Source organism: Zosterops lateralis, assembly GCF_965231275.1.
Source record: "Zosterops lateralis genome assembly, chromosome: 6".
In the NCBI taxonomy this organism is placed as follows: domain Eukaryota; kingdom Metazoa; phylum Chordata; class Aves; order Passeriformes; family Zosteropidae; genus Zosterops; species Zosterops lateralis.
The window spans coordinates 51,930,581-51,951,894 of NC_139761.1; the positions used below are offsets into that span (position 1 = coordinate 51,930,581).

General features: G+C 44.8%; 2 protein-coding genes across 3 annotated transcripts in view; both read right to left on the reverse strand.

Annotated features, from left to right (window-relative positions):
• The window catches only part of SCUBE2 (signal peptide, CUB domain and EGF like domain containing 2), a 35,787-nt gene extending 25,215 nt beyond the window's left edge, over positions 1 to 10,572 (reverse strand). Inside the window, exons 1-5 of the mRNA XM_083864539.1 lie at positions 10,471 to 10,572; positions 9,917 to 10,042; positions 7,001 to 7,135; positions 1,513 to 1,638; positions 856 to 972 (exon numbers count right to left, since the gene is read on the reverse strand). Of these exons, the coding sequence (XP_083720665.1) occupies positions 856 to 972; positions 1,513 to 1,638; positions 7,001 to 7,135; positions 9,917 to 10,042; positions 10,471 to 10,513 (547 nt within the window). The 5' untranslated portion in view covers positions 10,514 to 10,572. The remainder of the gene's footprint in view (positions 1 to 855; positions 973 to 1,512; positions 1,639 to 7,000; positions 7,136 to 9,916; positions 10,043 to 10,470) is intronic.
• Positions 10,573 to 17,038: 6,466 nt separating this feature from the next.
• The window catches only part of DENND5A (DENN domain containing 5A), a gene marked incomplete at its 5' end in the record, with an annotated part of 63,456 nt that continues 59,180 nt past the window's right edge, over positions 17,039 to 21,314 (reverse strand). For both annotated transcript variants that reach the window (XM_083864294.1, XM_083864295.1), the window contains one exon: positions 17,039 to 21,115. In XM_083864294.1, coding sequence (XP_083720420.1) covers positions 20,932 to 21,115 — 184 coding nt within the window. In that variant the 3' untranslated portion in view covers positions 17,039 to 20,931. The remainder of the gene's footprint in view (positions 21,116 to 21,314) is intronic.

The following is a 21,314-nucleotide window of genomic DNA, read 5'->3' on the forward strand; positions in this document are numbered from 1 at the left end:
GTAAGGAGCATGAAAAAAAACAAGTGAGTAAAGGTGCCCTGACCAGAACCCTCATCTGACATCCAACACACACAAACAGCTGCATCACACACTGAATCAGATAGTCAGAACTGACCAGGCAGAAATAAGTTATTTTTAAAGAGCAAGTAGCAATAAAAATCACAAAGACCCTTCAATCAAAACCATGAGACTGTCTTGCTTTTGTGGCTTCCTCACAAGTCATGTTTGCTTCAGTTTTCTCAACAAAACAAAAGATGTGCTACAGATGTAGTAAACAGCAGCAAGATGAAAGAATTAACTGAACTGTTCTGTTAGGAGTGCCCTGTCATCATCTATCGTGGGCTGATTACAACGACCAGCCAGTCATGCCTGAGCATTTGATTTCAATCAGCAGATAACAAACTCTTCCAGAGACTGGAAGAGTTTATAAATCTGAAGTGCTTTCTTTATTGGATAACTGCCTTGCCAAAATTATACATTAATTGATTTCAGAGTCCCATATTTTACAGACATACTCCTTACTTACACTCTCTGGCTCACACTACCAAAGAAACTGAACCTAAAATATCCTAGAGGGAAGGAAGCCTTCTTTGTTTAGTGACAGGCCTCGTGTTTCAGGGGGACCAGTGATAATTACAGGTTGCAATAGTGTTAGGTAGCTACTTAAATAGGGAAGCATAACTTGCCTGGACCCAACCAACTCACCCATGCACTATCAGGTTCCTTAATTTTGAACTCCTTGACATTTTCTAGCCATACTGTTATAAGGGACATTAATCATGCACACACAGCACCACCACACCACCCTCGAATTGGCCACCCACAGAAAATTACTTCTCCCCACTGCATACTGACCCAGGCAGGTTTTCCCATCCACGTGCATGGTGTACTTGGGGTGACATCCACAGACAGGCCCGTTGTCAGCATCATCACACGTGTGCTGGCAGCCCCCGTTCCCGTGGTTACAGGTCACTAGGAAGGAAACACATGTCACCCTCACAGGTACTGCCAGCACCTTTCAGAATCAGAATCATCAGGCTGGAAGAGACCTCTGAGATCATCAATGCCAACCCAACCCTACCTCAAGTAAACCATGGCACCAAGGGCCACATCCAGTCTTTTCTTAAACATATCCAGGGATGGATGAATCCAGAGAATCCACCACTGAAGGACAGTGTGCAATCCCACTGCCACCTGAGCATCCCATACACCTTCCTGACATGCCTCTGTCCTGAAGGGCTCTGTGACACTGAAACACTGCACAGCTCTCTCATGGAGCTGAAATTCCCATTGTTATGAATGATGGTACAACTCCCAAACTAGACACTACAGAAATTAACAGACCTGTATGACAGGGCCCAGAAAAGACATAAATTCTGGTTTAATTCAAATGCACACAGTCCAGGCATGTCATCCCACGTTAGCTAAAGCATGCCAAGTCCCATTTCACTGCAAACAGAACACTGTTTGTTCGCTTTGGGAAGCCATAAGCATATTCAGAACGTTGCCTACAAATGCAGCTCCTCTGGTTCTTGGACAGCTCAAATCCTGGTCGGCATTCACAGGCAACTCCTCCTTTGGGTGTTTCTCTGCAGATGTGGGCACAGCCATGATCTTTGTTCATGCAGCTCATGCCTTCTGTAAAACAGGAAAGGAACAAGAGCATCAGCATGCTCAGCAGCCCTGTGTGCAGGCAACAGAGTCAGTTCAATACTCACACAGACTAAGCCTCCAACTCTGGGAAGACTCTGCAGAGTTAGGACAAGAAGTTTCAGCTTACAGAGAGGAAAGGCAGCAAGTCTCCTGCAAAGTCAGTGGCCCTAAGGTTTCTCTTTCTGTGATCTTTTCTGTGCCCAGGTCTTTTGACTGCAAGGTCAAAGAGCAACATCCACAGATTTGTACAGCACCTGCTCTCACTTTATACTTTTAGGTGTTCATAAAACCTCCTCATTTCTTTTATAAAAGTGGCAGTGTCCTGGCAAGGTCCAAGTCTAAAGTGAAGTTCTTACTTCTCTGCTTAAAAGAGCAGCCAGCAGACACAAGAATGTTTAGAACAGCAGTCACAAGGATCATCCCAATTTCAATTTCTGCCTTACAAAGCAGACCCCCAGAGTCAGAAGTATCTCAGCAGTGACCAAGTAGAGACCACACCAATGTGCAGATTGCACACATGCTGTACTCAATTCTCTTTGTTGTTAACCATTCTGTTTTCAATTTTTTTTCTGATATCAGTACACATCACCCAAGATAACCTCACTGGGCATTACCACAGTGTTCTGTATTTCTATACACCTTTCCAGCTAGACAGAATTCAGTGCCAGTGTGTGCTTTAACCAAATGAAGACCCAGTGTGACACTAGTGACTGGATTTCTTTTGCTACATCTCCTAAAACATTCTGTCATTTTTATCTCTGCCAGTTCATGCACAGCACTCAAGTGCCAGAGTGTCTTCCCTGGCCTTTGTAAAGATATAAAGTCAATTAAACAGGGAGGAATAGTTCCTAAAATTTTTGCAAAAACTTCCTTCCCCTTGCTCCATGGTTCAGTGCAATCAGTGTCTTTGCCATTGGCACGAGGGGGGTACAGTTTGTACACACACAACACAAAAACACCCAGCAGCTGGCTGGGTTACCCAATGGGATCATTAAACCAAATTAAACAAATAGGTTTTCTCTTAACAGAATACCACAGATTTTTGATTGAGTCCTCTACAGTGCTACAAAACCAGGAATGAGAAGATATCTGAATGCGCCCCTTGGGTGTACAGAGAGCACACCTCTACCATCAAATTCTCTTCCTTGGCACATTTGGTTTTAAAAGGACAAGTGACACCAAAATGCTCTTTCTTCTCAGTGAGAACACTCCATTTGTGAAGACCAAGTGGAATATACTTTGACTGCAAGGGGTCATCCCACAGCACCCCTCTGAACTTCTCTGGAGCTGAGCAGATGTGCAATCAGGAGCAGAAGAGAGAGGGTGACCATGCTGCAGAAAGGGGATTGTGTGATCAATCCCACACCCTATATATTTTTTTTAACTTACACAGCCCTTTTTTCAGCCTTATTACTAAGTGAAACAAACCCACTGCATTGTGAGGCAGAGGCTGGTTCATCACCATTATTCCACTCCACTTCAATTAGGTCCTTGTTCCACACTGCTATTCTCGCCCCCTGGAGCAGCAGCCACAGGACCCTTTCTCTATTAAGGCAGCTTTAAGCAACAAAAGAATGGACGTTGCAGAGCCCAGATTATTCTGCTCTACTGGCTTTTTGATTCCTTTCCCACAGTGAGGACTCTCCACAGGTCCAAGAAGACAATGAGACTTCAAATCCTGCAGCACACAGACACAGCCCAAGGAGCCCACAGGAAAGCTGTCACCCATTATTGTGTCAGCCAAGGAAGGGGACAACCCACGAGGCCACAAATTAGCCTCATTAGCACTGGTGTTTTTGTGAAAGTTCTGGCCTTAAGCATGCAGGATGGTTTGGTCTGTTAGCTTGGAGGGGTTAGAGAGCATTAAGAGAATTAGCAGCTTAGTTTCTTTTAACAAAGTTATTCTTTTGTCTCTATGTAGCTACCGAAGGGGAAACTGTTCAAGCAGGTACTTTGGTAAAGTTCACTGACACCAAACAAATGGTTTATATGCTCCATTTGGGATTGCTCCATTCTGAGCGAGCAGAATTCAATCAGGTCTCCACAGAAAGCTGAAACTGTGCTTTCCACACCAGGATGCATTTTAATGACAAAGTATCCATTGTGTGACAAGGTACTCCACCAAACCCACCAAAATCCAGCCAGCCCAAAAGGCAGTTTTGTAGAAGATACCCACATCCACACATCCCAGCATTTACTTTGGGACTGCTGCTTGTTTCCAAAGCTGGTAGGTCTCTCTCAGCCCCATTTTACAGGGTTGTGTTAAAGACATGCCTGTACAGCCACAAATGCTGTGTGCAAACTCCTTGGTGGACACAAAGTCTCCCAGGTCCAACACTGTTCCAGTGCTGTGGCAATGGCAGACTGTGGTCCAGAAACAAACCCCAAGCAAATTTGGGTCAAATCTCCCCACACACTTCCCAGACACACAATTTGTCTTGTAGGAGACCCTGCCCTACTGACTCACAAATATCTTGGGATGGATGGATGGATGGATGGATGGATGGATGGATGGATGGATGGATGGATTGTCCCACTCAGCCAAGAGAGGTGAATCCAGTGCCTACTTGGTTGAGCAGATCCCGAGCCAGGTGAACCCTTCTGATGACTGGACCTTCTAGAATTTACCCAGCAAACCTGAGATCTGAGCACTCCTGTCACCAGCCAAAAAAACCAGCACGGTATTTCCCTAGCAGATCACACTAAATTAATCTCCTACATGTATGATCTGGGTTTAAACCTTTATATTTTTTGCACAGAAGGTGTCAGGACAACATTCCCAATCTGTAAGAGCATTAAGGCTCCATTCAGGGCACGTTCAGCAGTCACTCTGTAGGACAGAGAGAGAGGATGCAATGGTACAAAGAGCTACCAGACACTCTGAGATAATAGAAAAACAGTGAGGAGCATCAGCACAGCCAGGACAGGACATCCCAAGAATGCTTTAGTCTTTCATCACACTCTCTATATCCTTGTGTTAAGGCAATTCTTCCCCAAGAAGTCTCTGGTTATGCCTGTTCTCTGCAGCCAAGGCTCCAAGAGCACCAGCTGAGATGGTGCCCTGTGTAGGAGTCCACACAGCAATTCCTGCAGATGTAGATCCTTTCATCCTACAGATCCCCTTCATTCCCACCAATGCAGCCCAACAAGCAGAGAGCTATGACTGTGAAATACCACAAGGGAGAGCAGCAAGATTTGCCATCCAGAGCAATAGCAGCCACAAAGACACACCACATATTTAATCACAAAACACTCTGTTTTCCTTCAAGCTTTTGCATTCCCCAATACAGAGCAAGCTGAACCCAGAATAAAGGTGCACATGCATGGCTGCCCTGCCAGCCACTTTAACACCCTCCCAAGGTGATTCATTCTCCCACACAGATGAAGAGCAGCTCATTCCAGCAGGTTAACAAAGAAAAAAAAATAGGTTTGTACACAACATCCCAGGACACTTTCAGTTCCTGTGGTTTATACTCCAGTTCACTCTGCTTCTGTGTATTTAAAGGCCAGTATTGCAGACCACAGGGAAGATCTCTCAGGCATTAATATATGAATCTTAACAGGACTGGGAGACAGGGAGGGAAATATTCCCTCATTTTACAGATAAGAAGCAAAACTGAATAGATGGTCTAGGCAGTAGGAGCCAAAATCTGCTTTGATCAATGCTGTGAGGTCTCAGAACCAGTAAAGTACAAACACTGAGCAATGCATCCACGAGGCAAAGAACAGAAGTCCCAGAAATGAGCAGAAAAGCAGAGAACAAAGTGAGGGGAAAGATAAAGAAGTGAGATTTGGCTTACAACAGACATGCCCACCCAAGGGAAAAAAGTTTAAAAAAAGGTGGGGAATCCCAAGCAGCACTTTACAGTAATGAGGGGGGGAAGGGGGGTAGAAGGAAAACAGTCACAGCATGAAAACCTGAAAAAATGGCTTTTAAAGAAAGTAAAACAAACACTTCAGTGTTTTACTAAGAAGAAGAAAAACGTATCAGGCAAAACAGTGCACAGAGGTTTTTTCTTAAGATTGGTTTTGATAAAGATTTATTTTAGTAGATAGTTTTTTTGGAAAAATTCATCTTTTTTGTCCTGCTTGTTTTCATTTTCAAAGAAAAATATCTATGTTTAGTGGATGCTTGGTATTATGAAAAAAGGGCCTTTTTGGGGGAAAAAAGGTTAAGAGAAACTAAATGCATCTTTAAGAAAAGAGACAGAATTCCAAAGGTACAAATAAGGAAGCAAATATTAATGACAGGGAATGCTGCTGCTGTAGAAAATACCCAAGTATGAAAAAAGAGTTGGAAGTTTTCCTCTCTTGGCATCAGACGAGACAAGGAGTTCAAGCAACAAATTTGTGTCCTTAGAGAGCTCCTCCATGGCTGCACACAAAGTCACATCCCTGTCATGCCTGGTCCCACCACTGCTGCCCTCCTGCCTGTCCCCACTCCTGGCCCAGCCCCTGCAGTGCCAACCTGAGCCATGGCCTGAGGAACCACCCGAGCCCCAGGGGACCAAGCCCAGGGCCAGAGGAGCTGAGAACACAAATTCTCAACCCAAACAAAAGATCAATTCAGCCCTGTCAGATGACAGCCACCTCAGCACCTTCATCTGTGGATGGCCATATATGTCTAGAAACGTTGATCTCTTCACTTTGGGGATTTTTAAAGTGAGATTTGTTTATTCATGCTCAGATTCCTCTTATAGTTATGCCAACAATAAGCCATAGATCAAAGAAAGCCTTGCAGCTTTGAGTACCTCATACTAAGATTTTCGCTGTACAGTTCCATGGACAACTCCCTGATCTGAGCAACCACTTTAAAGCATTCCCTAGGGGCATCCAAAATAATTTTGTTCCATCTGATGTCTAATTAGATATCCAAGACTCTGATCTCTCAAAGGTCGCTTCACAAAGGTTTCACTCAAAACAAAGCACAAGATTTGAAGACCTTTGGGGCTGACAAACAATAAATCTCCTGGCTGAAACCTAAACACTCTATGGGGAATCTAAAAGGTATCTGAAGGTAGCGCAGGTAACTAAAGCCAGTGAAAATGCCCAGAGCTCCCATTTGTTGCCATTCCTTGGATTAGGACACAGTTTAGCTGCACAAATGGAGCACCAAGGACACTGGCAGCCCAGCAGCCCAGCCTTTAACAAGCACAAGGCTGCAGACACGCACTTGGCATCAAAGGGGAGGAAGGGATGCAGCGTCTTCAAAGCTACTTAGAAGATCCTGACACACCGCTCCTTCCAAAAGCAATGAGGACTTCAAGACCCTTCACAGCTTTGAAAACATCAACCTAAAAACCCTTCTGAGGGTGGTTTAGAGCTGTTGCGGGGTCAGGGGCGGTACCTTCGGAGCGGTGGATGCAGGTGTGCTGGTTGTCACTGAGGAAGAATCCCTCCTTGCAGCGGCACTCGTAGCTCCCCACCGTGTTGACACAAATGTGCTGGCAGCCCCCGTTGTTGAACATGCACTCGTCTGTGTCTGAGAGAGAGAGAGGGAAAAGACAGACATCAGCTCTGTGCTCACACCAATGCACAGTACAGACAGACAGACAGACAGACACCAGCTCGGGCTGGCACCACCCCAGGCTACTCTGTGGTGCTGGTGTGCTGTCACCCTTGGGAAAGTGCATTTCTGCTGCTGCTCTTCCCATGTCTGCAGTCTGCCCAAGCAGCCACAGGGCTCCCAAGAAGTGCTGGCCAACCCAACCCAACCCAACCCAGCACAGTTGATGGTTACAGCCTCGGCAAACCCACATCAGGACCCCTCCAGCCAGGGGAACATTCCCTGCCCCTCAGTGCAGCTCCACTCCACAGCTCTGGCACATCCAGCTCAGCTCTGTCTGGCTCAATGGGACCCTTTGGTTCCAAACCCATCCAAGCTACAAAAGGTGTTTTCCCAGAAAGATCCACACCCTGAAGCAAAGGTGGAACAAGAAAAACACAAACCTCAAAACAAATTCAGCTAAAAACCTATCCCCTGCTCCTTACTTTCACCCTAGCTAGAACTCACACACCACATCTGTTCTTGGTGCTTGGTTTGATTTATCATCCTCCTCCCTCAAGTCTAGGGCATCATCACTCATCATCAGGGCTGCTGCAGTGTTGACTGACTGCGGTCAAGGACAAGAGCAGAAGTTCTGGGAACAGTTTTAAGCTTGATTTTGCAACACTCAGTCTCAACAACACCAGAGAACACAGAAGGGCTCTGCTTGCAAGATAACCAAGAGAACCAGAGTAGAAAAACTTTAGCTAAGCCTCTGAACAGTAGGATGCCCATCCCAATCTCCAGTTCTTCGGGATTTTACCCCTTAATAAGCACAGGTCTTTTGTAACCACGACTGCCAAATACTTTTGCTAGCCTGATTTTCAGAAACTTTGATGCTAACTCAGTCCCTTAAAAACAGGACAAAACCTCGCTGAGGCAAAGGACTGGTCTCATTTGCAAATTCATCTGTAACATCATGTTTGCTCCCTGTTCTGTTCATTGTTCCTGGCTAATACGACAATGTTTTAATTTAACATTGTAGCATTTCTGGCAGAAAACAGCTGTCTTTTTTAAAAAAAAAAGGAGAAAGAGAGGCTTTTAGTAAGAAGCATAACATAGTATTACAACAGATTTAATGTCCACTGAAGGCAGTGAGTAATCCAATTGGATGCAAAAGAATGTGACCTGCTGCAGAAAGAGAGCGGCTGACATATCTCCATCACAAAGAAGCCGAGTATTTTAGAGTTCTACAGTGATGTGAATGTGCAAACAATCATGAATAAACAGCCACCACGAGCCTTTAGTGCTACAGATTTGAACTCCAGCAGATGTTTCTGTCTTACAGACCTTGGAAAGCTTTCAAAAAAATCATCTCTTTCCAACAAGTAATTGTCTATTTGGCTTAAACCCAGGCACACAGCCGAGATCTTCAAAAATAAGGGTGAGAGGAGGGCAACCCTGGCGTGAACAAAGTAAATAAACAGATTAAGAGAAGATGTGATCCAATTTGCTCCATGCCAAAATATTTATTTAAGGTTTACATCACAACTCAAAATTGGCACATCAGTGGTAAAAACCTCTTTGTATGTCAATGACATTTTGTTTTATTTTATTTTATAGGTCTGCCATGCAATACTGAGCAGCTTCCTAGTGACATAGCAGGTGGTAGGTTTTGGTCTAAGTTATGTCATTGGTCACAAACAACTCAGCTGAAGTATGCCCTGGGTACAAAGAGAATACACACATGCCTTTGGGTGCCACTGTCAGAGGCAGTGTGCTCCTTCACATCCAGTCCTTCATGGTAACCTCAACTGAACTCCACCCCATGTTTACACAAACACAAAAATAAGATGGATGTTCTGTTATTTTAAAGTATCTGCAGATATTTTGTTTCCCTCCCTACTTCATTTAAATATTTGGGACCTGGTGAGTTCACTCTCTCCTGCACTTCCACTGCAGAAAGCTGGGCACACAACAGGTTCCCAGCAGGTAAAATCCAACACAATCCCACTGAGCACTCCAGAGTTTTCTGATTTGTCCCAGCAGAAGACATAGCCTGGGGATGGTCTGACCCCATACACCAGTGGGAAATACCCAGCCAAACCAACTTCAGTCATGCAGTGAGATCAAGGCTCCCTCCGACTGCCCTGGGTATGGAGGTGTGTCTGGGCACATCCCCATGGAGTGCAGCAGTGGGGAAAAGCTGAAAAGCAAATGGCACAGGTAGCTCAGGGCTGAGCCACACAGGGTGCCCAGCTGAGGTTCAGGAAGCAGGACAGCTCCACCAGCTCAAGGGTTAATCCCTCTCTTCTTCAATATCCTCCATCATAGACAGCTACTGCACACTCCAAATCATCCTCTCCTTTTAGGAATACTCAGAGTGAGAAGCCCCCACGTTACAGATACATTTGAGAGAGAAGATCCCTAAACCTGGAAACACACCTGACAACTGATCCTGAGCTAACTCTGGAACAGAGAGGACAATGATAGTACATGTTCCTTTATATAAACTCATTTAGCACAATAATAGATGACATTTGGCACACTTAAACCCAAAGCACTCCACAGAATTATAGCACAGTTATCCTCATTTACAGAGGGGGGAAAGAGCCAAGCTGGAATGGTACCTCAGCACCTGAAAAATCCTTAGTCTCACAAGCAGCATTCTCTCTCTGAGCTGACTGAGCCCAGGAGATTGCCATGTGTTCCCCATGGATGCAGCTCCAGGGCTGTGCTCCCATCCCCACTGACACTGCCCACGAACACTCTCCTCACCCAGGCAGTTGTGGCCATCGTGAGCCAGCATGAAACCATCGTAGCAAGTGCAGCGGTAATTCCCTGGAATGTTGAAACACTCGTGGACACAGCCCCCATTGAAGTCGTTGTCACATTCATCAATGTCTGAGGAATAAAGCAAAAGTCAATATGATGGATGCCTGCCTGAGTGTTATAGACAGGGATGTGACTGCCTAAATGTGAGCAGCAACTGCTGTCCAAAATCGTCATTGTCTTGCAAATACACTGTATTTAATGCATTTCTTGCTGAATGTTTCCGATGACTGAGAAAACACCCTGAAACCCCCTTGCAGCTTTACCTTATATTTTTTAAGGCTGCTGGTTAAACAACAAACTCAGTATCAGGCTGAGTGAAATGAACAGGTGAAAATCCATACAGGGTTTGCCTTTGATTTTGTAAACAAGAAGTAAATCAGGTGACAAAACCACCACTATTTTGATTTTAAAATCAGCCTTCTTTATTTTTAGTGGCTCTATTTTCTTAGAAATGCCCCATGCTGACACAGAGAGAACACAGTGGCTGCTCCCTTTACCTTCACATTTCTTCCCTTCGCCAGTGTAACCCACTTTGCACATGCACTTGTACAGCTTGGGGGTGTTTTGACAAATAGCATCCGGGTGGCAGTCGTCCAGCCCCAGGGCACACTCGTCCACATCTGTGAAAAGACAGCAGGCTCAGGAGGGATGTCAGCAGGAGGAGAACAGGGCATGTCTCCTGAGCACATCCCTGAGGAGATGACAAGGCTGAGCACCTCTCTGGGGTGCCCACAAGAATATTGTGTGTCAGGACAGAAACACACAGAGGCAGCATCTGCACTTCAATTTGTGTCATATTCTACCTGCATATATTTGTATGCAATTCAGATAAGCCCATGGTAAGCTTTTGTGCACAATTATAAACACATCCAAAACAATCTGTTAAAGGTTAGATGTTCTGTGAAATTCAGCTGATAGTTTCACAGAGATTCCTCAGAGATTGTTAATCTTTCTGATTAACAAAAAAACAGTCATCAAAAGAGTTCTTTATCACATCCATGCATCACCTGCAGGAAGCCAAATGATTTTTAAAATAACTAGGGGAATTGATTGAAATGTACTTTCAAAGTCACCACCAACAAGTTAAAAGACTGACTTACCATGAAACAGATGTATAATCTTAAAATAATTTTTTTTAATACAAGAATAGTATCTGGGGAGCAGCCTTGCCAAATCACCTGGCCAGCCATCTCAAAGCTCAGCAAACTGAAGCAAAATGTCCAGGTGGAAACTTCAGAGAAGAGGAAATGAAGAGAAAGGGAAACACCAACAGGAAGAAGTCCTGGAGATGAAGAAGTGTAGACAGAAGAGGAAGAAAAGTTACAGGCAGCAGAAGACATCAGCACAAGCTTTTCACTCAGCAGAAGAAAACTGAAGCACACAAACAGGAAGATTTCCAGCAACTGGCTAAAAGGAAGAATTGTGGAAGCAACACCCCAGGCAGGTACAAAAAGTGCCTCCTAAAACAAGAAGTAGTGCATGAGTATCAGCAGAAAGTGACTACTTCAATAGTCAGCCACTTTTTATGGTGGGGATCACTTTCCAAATGGAAATTTCAGCCAGCACTTCTCCCATTTACAATTATAGCATTCATCCTGCTCTTTTTTTTTTTTCCTTTCCCCCAATCACAAAATATGCCTGTAGGTACTGCAGCAGCTGCCAACTGCAGAAAGTGTTCACTTGGATTTAACTCCTAATGGGGTTTGGCAGGGGGAAACAAGGCAAAGGGCCAGTGTTAGAGCAGCAGTGCCTCCCTGGCTCTCAGGTGCACACAGCTCCAGCAGCAGCTATGGGGTCCCCAGATTCTGCCACCAGAAAGAAAGGAGAAGGTGGCAAACGGCTGGGAAAAGCAGCAGAATCTTCTTCCTCTCTCAAAGCTGAGAAGGCAAGACATTTAAAAATAGGGGAGGCAGTGAATTGAAGGAACAAGTCATGCAAGGAAGGGTGTGGGCAGTGGCTGAGGGGTCTCCAGCTCGTGGGACTCAGGTAGGTGGGGCAGGAAGAAAGGATGGGCAGGGAGGAACAGACAGCAGGCAGAAAGGAGCATCAGCCACACGAGCTGACTGTCTGCCCTTGGGCACACACCTGCCCCGGCAAAAGGGGTCCCAGAAAACACACAGCAGGGAGGAGGCTTCCCTCTAAGCCAGGACACAGAGACACCGAGCAGATCTCGTGGCAGCGGCAGGAGGGCAGCTCAGCTGGGTGATTTTCAGGCCGCCCCTCTGTGATGTGCAGTAAAGAACCGCAACAAGAAGCCGCATCGCTAATGCATGAAAGGCGTGGAAAAGAGGGATAGGAAAAATCCGTAGGCACAGAGAGCGAGATCTCCCCTTGCAGTGTCAGTATCCTCGGCAGAAGGATACCCTGGGGGAAGGAGATTGCGAGCAAACATCGCAGCCTTCAACCTGGCAGGAGCAGCCCCGGGCTTGTCCCGCGGGGAGCGGAGGAGCCTCACCCGCAGCACACGCCGCTCACACCCGCTCCCCTGTGCCCGGCCCGGGGCTCTCCCCGCTCCCGGGGCAGCGGGAACCGCCGGGAAAGCGGCACTGGCAGCACCGGGGAACCCGAGCGCCCCGGGAGCAGCCACAGGGCACGGCCCGCGCCCCTTCCTTTCCCCTCACCGCCGGCCCACGGGGGAGAGCCGGGACCACCCGGTGCCCGGGAGCCGCTGTGCGGGGCTGGGCCGGCGGGGACACCCCCCGGGCAGGGACAGGGGACACCCACCGGGCAGGGACAGGGGACACCCACCGGGCAGGGGAACGGTGGGGGGTACCTACCGGGCAGGACCAGGGACACTCACCGGGCAGGGACAGGGACCGAGGGCACTCACCGGGCAGGGACACGGACCAAGGGCACTCACCGGGCAGGGGCAGCGCGGCGGGCCCGCCCGGCGCGGGCAGCAGCAGCAGGAGCAGCAGCAGCAGTGGCAGGAGCAGCAGCAGCGGCAGCAGCGCCCTGGCCCCCGTCGCGCCGCGGCCGGACCCCATGGATGGCGCTGCCGCCGCTGCCGCCGCCGGGCGGGAGGAGGCGGCGGCGGGGGGAGTGTCTGGGGCGCCCGGCCCGCCTCGCACTGACAGCGGGCGTGGGGCGGCGAGGGCTGGGCGGGCCTCCCCCTCCCCTGCCCGGCCCTGCCCTGCCCCGGGCTCGGTGGGCGCTCCCGACACGCGAAACGCCCCGGCCGCGCCCGCGGAGCCCCGCCCGCACACCTGCGGCGCCAAACACACAGGTGTCCTGCCGAGCCGGGGCTTCCGCGGGACCGGGAACACCCCACAGGCGGTACCGGGGCTCCCCCAAGAGCGGGAACACCCCACAGGTGGTACCGGGGCTCCCCCGGGAGCGGGAACACCCCACAGGCGGTGCCGGGCTCCCCCCGGCCCGGGGAGCATCTCCCGGCGCACAGACCAGCCTCAGCACGGAGCCTGTCCCTGGCCCGACACCCACCAAGCGCTCCAGCCTCATTTGGGTTTGTTCAATATAATATTGACGTTTTTACCGTGTAATTCCACCCCACTGCAGAGCGTGAGTCCCCGGCTGAAGGCCAGGCCAAACCCGCACATCACCCCATCCCACTTCCATCCCCGGCCAGGGATTTCTCACAGCTGTCCCTCCTTTGGCAGGTAAAATTGGCTCATGCATTATTCACCGAAATTATAATTTCCTAAATAATGTCTGACCTTTCTGGCTGCGAGCAAAAGCAGGCAGTATTCTGTTCCACCCCTCCCTCCCAGCCCCATTTCGCTGCCCTTTCTCTTTTGTTTTGTTCTGTGAGAAATACCGAGCTGTTTCTAGTTGCAAGGGCGGTTTATACACATTAGTAAATCTTCAGAATGAAACTTTCCCTCAGTCTTTGTCTTTGTTTCCTTAATGGCAGCTATAAATTACCGCTCTCCTTTCTCACTGGAGCATCAGGCTTCATTGCTTTTGAAATGATCAAAGTTATTCTCTTTTTAAATCCAATGAGAAGCAACCTTTTGTGTCTCCTGGACGGTTTCAGTCTTAGTCAGTCTCATCTATAAATACATAAAGCTGCTCATTAAACACTCCAAGGATTCTCCAGCCCTGCACCATACCCCAAGCCCCCCTCACCAACAGAAAGCAATAAATGAATGAAGGGTTTCTCAACAGTTTCCACCATCGCATGAATAAACCATCATCCTTGGGGTGGGAATTGGCACACCTGCACACCTCTCATCCGAGGGTACCACTCGAGGTGTCTCCACACACAACTCTCCCAAATGGAATCTCTATAGAAGCCATCTCCATCCAGGGACATGAATTCAAACCACCTTACCAAAAGGCTGCTACGTATTTCAGGCACTGTCCAGTCAAGTTCCCGCAATGAAATTCACCATTATTAATTTAATTAACTTTCATCACGAGATTTGTAAAAAACATAAAGGAAGAACACATATGAAGAGTGTAGCAGAAAAACCAGTAAGAGACCCTGAAGAGTCGTGTAACCAAAATATCTAAAGCTTTCTGAGGCACCATAAAACAAAGCATCTTTCTTACTTCTGTAAACTAAAACATAAAGTGAGACATAAATATTTGGGAACGCCTGAGTTAGATCAAAAGATCTCACTGCAGCTTTGAAAACAAACAGAACAATATCAAATTTATCTTAGCTAATGAAGCCATTTCTTATACATAAATCTCAAAGTGCTTTGTGAAGGATCCTGGCTATTATTTCACATATAACACACATTTGTTTATGATGAAGAATTGCCATTAAAATATCTCTTTAAAGACACAAACCAGACAAGCTCAGACCTCAACTCAGATGCCTTTCTGCAGCCTTTTTAACTATTTCTATTCAACTACAGAGTCACAGTGACAGTCACTCTGGGCACAAAGATCTTTACTGGGAGAAGCCAGAAAAATTCTTAAGATTCAACTTCAGCACTAAGTTAAGCATAAGAAAAGGAAAACAACCATACCAAATAGGACTGTCTGGGGATTTTTTCCAGCAATTTAAAATAATGTAGTTTCAGGGACAAAAATAGCTACTGGAAAATAGCCACTTCCATAGAGATATGACCCCCAATTCCCCTCTGCTCTCCATTTTCTCTATCACATGCAGTTGCCTCACATTGAGAGATCAAGACTAAGCTGCCACAGAGCAGCTGGATGTAAAATCTGTTTCAGAAATTGTACACCTGATGTCCTGAGTAGAGATGAATACTTTTGTCTGAAAATTTGGGTTTAAAACTGCTTTGTGCTTCATAATCCTTGTTAAATTTCATTATTTAATAATGACCAAACATTATTTGAAGACATCTAGATTGTCATTTCATCTGCACTTTAATAAGAATTAGCAACTCTGCTGGCCTGAGCAACACTGCATCATACTGACCCAAAATTTAGTATAACTGAGCAAGCATAATGAGTGCCTGTGACAGCAGCTGAAAACAACTGGAAGGGCTGGGAGATGCCGTAACAGTAAAAAGAAAGTAGGATGCTGACAAGTGAGGAAATACTTTCAAATATTTAATTGTTCCAAAGCACACATAAAACATCTCAGAGCTGTAGTTTCAAGCCTTGCACATATCCAGATGTACACTGAGTTTTGAGTAATTACTTTTTTTTAAAATGTATTGCTCAAATTTTTACACTTGCCATCCTAGTGTCCAAGCTACCAGATAGGTTGTTGAATTCTGTGTAAAAGTAACACATCTTCAGTGATCAGCAGGGCCTGCACAGGACTCATCTGAGACAGAGGAAATCTGTGGATTCTCTGGTCACACGTGGCATTAAAAACCTTCTCATGTAATTTGTATGCCTTGTCCAAGTCCTTTTATGCCACTTGTAGGAAAATTTTCCTGAAAGAGACATCAGATCTACCAGTGGCATTTTACATGTTGTAGGATCTGAATCTTACCATGCCATGGTCACTGAAATGAAGAACTAATACAGTATGGCCTATTAATACACACACACTTCTGAGTTGACAGGGGGAAAAAGGAGACATTTTGTCACGTGAAATAACTTTCAGGCATTTGTATTTTCTTGTGAGAATTTCCCAAGCCATTGCTACAACAAATGGTAATATTTCTAGACTGGAGCAGTCAGAAGCAGTCCCTGCCCGTGCACCCAGCAGTTACACAACACACTTTGCCCACCAAGGCCCTGCTCTCTGTGCTCCTTTTCCTTGGAGGAAATCTGAACCACCTGAGGCCACCTGTGATGAGGTGAATGTGTTCTAAAGCTGCACTTACCTCAGCTCCATCCGGGCCTGCCCCACGTCCATCCCAGTGCCCTGCAGGGGAACAGGAGCAGCAGGTCCATCCCCAGCCCAGGGAGCAGAGATGGCCCCAGCTCCTGAGGCAGGTTTGGTGTCTCCCACAGGCTCAGCACGCCCACAGCAGGTACCAACCCCATGACTGCACCCCAAACCTGTCCAAGGATGAGGATGAGGCCAGAGCATCACCTCACCAGAGCATGGCTCAGGCCGAGTTCACCCTCTGACACATCTCCAGGGAGCTCACAGAGTGACACCATCAGGTGTTGGCAGTGCAGGATCAGCCCCAGCTCAGGAAGATGGATGTAGTTCACCCAATAGGGATATTAACTCCTGTTATTTCGCTTTGCTTAAAAAAAGCCTCCACGACAGACCAGGGTGGTGTGAGAGGTGAAGCAACAGAGATAACTCCAAATTAATGATCCAATTCCTTCCCATCTGTCTTCCCTGGTGGTACAGAGCACTCAGTGATGACCTCACTCAGTTTGAAAGAGGGAACAGCAGCACATCTGAGTGTGTGTGCTCACAGGAACCTTCCAAGGTCTGCACTGGTCCCTCTGCCTTTCCCTTCTCCCCATTCCCTGATTCCTGAGCAGGCATCTCTCCCACTGCTGGCACTCTGACTGACAAGGATGGCCTGGGGGAAGGCTATCTTAGAGCTGGGAGAGAGGAGTTGTAGTTGAACATATCAGGCACAAAACTGTACAACAAAGGTCTCCTGAAACGAGGCACTAAAATGTCCCACAGACCTGCAGCCAGGCAATGAGCCAGATGATCAGCCAAATCATAACAGGCTTTATGAAAATAGCACATTAATGCTATTTTTTCATGTTAGAAGACAAATTTTATTGCAATTCAGCAAATGAGCTACACCTGTAAAACTGCTTTGTATATCCAATTCACATTTAATGTCCAATGGATTGAAATGTCACAGGAAAAATTAAAAAAGGAAAACAGTACCTGGTTTTGTCATTATAATGTAAACTTCAACACGGCCCTTAAAAAAAACAAGCCAGTGATTTCCCCATGTAGTAAAATATATAGTTTATAAGGTATTGATGCTTTATCTTAGTTTAACAGCCAATCTCTAGGTATAAAATAAAGAGCTACAAAGATGTGAAGTACATGTACAATTTCTTCAAGTATTTTCAAGTATCCTATAGTCTCTTCACTACGGACAAAATTCATTTGACAATATACAGAAAAAGTTAACTCTGAATAGTTTCACTGCAGAAATCTTAACATATTCATGAATTTAAAACACATAAAAAGTATGGATCTTCCAGCTAGTAAGTCCCATTTGAACAGTTTGAAAAATACTCTTTGTAATGGAAAAAGTTGTGGAATATTCTCCAGTTCATGAATATGTTTTCAGCTACAGAATATCAGGTTAAAGTTTATGTAGGTAAAGGCTTTTTTTTTTTTTTTTTTTTTTTTTGTATAAACTTATCATCATAGTATTTAATTACATTTAAACCAAGTCTTTATTAATTTGCATTTTCTTTTTTGTATAAAGTATCATTGTAGCATTAACCAAAGAAGCCTAAATGACTGATAGGAGATAAACTATTTTTTCCTCTCAAATCAGTATGAGCCTGTAAATGTTTGGCCAGTTTAGCACTATGTATTTACTGCATGATGAACTGCTTATTTTTTATCACTGAATTTCTCTCTCCAGAATGAATGTGTGTTGTTAAAAAGATTATCTTTCCTCATTAACTGTTACCAAAAAATCCCCACCAAACAACAGAACAGCACAGCCACACTAACTGTACCTACCAAACTGCCCCCTTATTTTGGAAAAGTAACAGGAAAAAGAGTTAAAACTGCATTACTCTGAACAAAGGGAGAAGGATTTTACAAAGCTCTGGATAAAAAGGTGCTGACTACACTGTTTCTTCCTATAAAGTTCAGCAGAATGGCATGGCAAGAGCAAATTCTGGATCCTAACCTTACCCTGTGGGACTGCTGCTAGGAACAGACATGAGAGGAGTGGGTGGGTTTGTGGTGAACACTCAGAGTGGTGAGGATTGTGGCTTCTCCTAAAGACTGGACTGTTCTTACACATGCCAGCCAAATCTCTTCCCAAATCCTGGCCCAGGCTATATTTAGTATCTTGCTCTTCCTTGGTTGCCTATGGAGCTAAGAAAACCAGCTTTATTGCTGCTGCATCTCAGAACCTTCTACTGCTCCATCAGTGGAGCAAATCCCTCCAGACTTGGAAGTCCACAGCAGAAAGTGTTTTGAACCCTAACAGGATTAAGCACAGGCCCCGTGTGAGAGGAAGAGGAAGGTCTATCCCAAACTGGTTTTTCCTGTGAGAATAAAGTAACCAAAAGCTGGAAGATGATCTCTGTGTCTTCCTTTTGCACTGGACAGCCAGCACTGCATGCAGGGTGTTCTCACTGATGGACAGCATCATCCCCACGAGCCAGCCAAGGAGCCCACCCTTGGCAATCACCAAATCCCAGCCTCTGCCCATCCCAGGTACCTCCGTCCTAACGAAGGCAAAACAATCCACATCAAAAAAGCCATTCAGCCAGTGGTACCATGTCTCACTAGGTAAAGTTGTGTAAGGAAGAAAAAAATGAAAGATTAAAAAAAAGAACCTTAGTTCAGGGTAATTACCTCATGCAAGATAAAATTAATCCATCCTTAATGCTATGAGATACAAGGTTTTAACAGGATCAACTCTTCTGTTACGGTCAATATATGGAGCTTTCCTTTCTTACTTAATATTCCTTGTGAAATATACAAGCCTAGTAAAGCCATTTTCAAGACAGATGAAAAACAACAACAAAATATTATTTTGCTATTATTAATGCATAAACAATTAAGGGCAGGTATATAATGATTATCCCAACATCGAGTTGAATACATGAAACTCTCAGTACAACCGTTTTTTATTTTTGCCCTTCCAAAGCAGGAAGAAAAATTTAAAAACCACCAACAAACCCAAACCTGCACACACAGAGAATCCTCCTGTGAAATGCTTCTGTAAGCCGTGAAAGAATTCACACCCACCCCATGTGAGGAGTGGCTCAGACATTGCCCTCACATCTTCCTAATGCTACTGTGAAATCAAAGAAGAATCTTGCTCTGATAAGTAGTGACAAAGGAACTTCTCTGTTTAATAATGAAATAAATAGGACAAAAGTAAAAATAGTCAAAAATTTAATACATGTGCTATAGTCATAAATTATGGAAATAAAACTATCACAAGATGTGACTAAGCTGTAGGTAAAGTAAAAGTGCTACAACATTGTATGAACCAAAAAACTTGGATTCTGCTTCTCCAAAGAGAGAGAATACTGAGATAAGTTTATACAGTGGAGACCTCTTAAATACACAGCCCTGAACTTCTGTACAGTCATTTGTGGTGCTGATAAATCAGCCTGTTCTTAAGTCACATATTCATTTCAAAGAGATTTTTATCACAGGATTCAAATGAACAGAGATGCCTTTAGGCGTCTGCCAAGTTCCAGATCTCCAATAAATTAAGCTTTCAAAATGTTTGTGTTTCATAGTAGAAATGGACTAAACTTCCTTTGCTAAAAACAAAAGCATCCCAAATGAAGCAGACTGTGACAATGGGATCCAAGACATATGTACTCAAAAAGAAAATAAAAAACCTTAATATCACTGTCTTTTCAGAAACATTAAGAAATCCTTATACTTGTTAGTAAGGTATACTGTTATTATTTCAGATGGGGCATAAAGATCTTTATTTAGTCATCTGGCATCTGGGGAATTCGTGTCCCTGTTTATTAGCAGTTAAGAGAATTACCAGCAGCAACCATATACCAAGCTTCAAAAGGCTGGTTTAAGTGGAAACTTCTTGTGTTACGAACAATTATTCCAGGTTTTTCATTTAAGTGGGCTACACTGTAAATTCTGAATTGCAACATAATATAGCCAGTTGTATCATAGAAGATTTTTTTTTAAAGACAAACTTACAAAACACAATGACAGGTTAAATAAATAAAAAACATCAGTTAAAAAACAGACTTAATTTCTTCTTCTGTGCAATTACGTACCAATATGAAAAATATTACTTTGATCTCTGGACATTTCACGGTTCAGTCTCCTGGATTTCACTAAAAATAATACTGACAACAAAAATGAAGGAAAAAATAATTGTTGACAAATCAGTGCTTTGGAGCTATTAAAAAAAGCACAGATCAGATCTGTAGTTCCCTTGCAGCAGAACATGACCCAACACTTTAAAAATCAAACATTGGTAATAATGTTAATATATAAAATATTAGTTTAAAAACTATAGAATGACCTTCTCAGCAGAAATGGAGTGTATACACTGGGGTCTATGACATACAGCATATCTGAAGGCAAGTTCACAGAATGCTGAAAGGCTCACTGCACATTTTCTATGGCAAGGAAATACTGCAGCTTTAAAATAAGCTGCACAATACTCATCTCTATCTCTTTCACATGAAAGTGTGTAAAAAGCAAATCAGCAAATAAACTCTAAAATAGATTTATACCAAAATCCTCTTTTTTACATTGAGTTTACAGCTTCTATCCATTTGCCTGTACTGTTTCTGGAGTTTCCTTCAAGAAAAGTCAAAGTTGCATTTTTGGGCCATGAACAAGTTCACGATACAATGTACTGGCAAGACAGAACTTTTGCATACTAACGAGATTCACTCCTTGTTGCTTTTTTTTGTGTTTGCAAAGACAGTTTTTCCTGTGGGACAGGAGGTCAGATGTCAATTCCTTTGACAAGAGATGCCTCCAGAGTGATGTTGAACTCCTGCAAGGTCTGCAGCACCCGAATCAAAGAATTCACCAGCGTGTGATCCTTAATCAGGGCTATGTCCTCATACATCTGGGCTGTAATGGGGCAGTCTGCAAGCAGGGCGATCCAGTGGTGCAAAAGGTGGTCTCTGACAAGGTGCCAGTGGGCAGTTTGGGAATAAAAATAAAGCCAAGTTAATTTCACATCTACACAGACATGATTTTTATTCTTTGCTTTTAAGCAGACCTACCGTGTTCTCCACATATCTTTAGGAGAAAGGGAATGGGGAGTAACTGTCCCATGTGCAACATTTTTCATTTCATTAAAATATCAGTAACAACAACAAA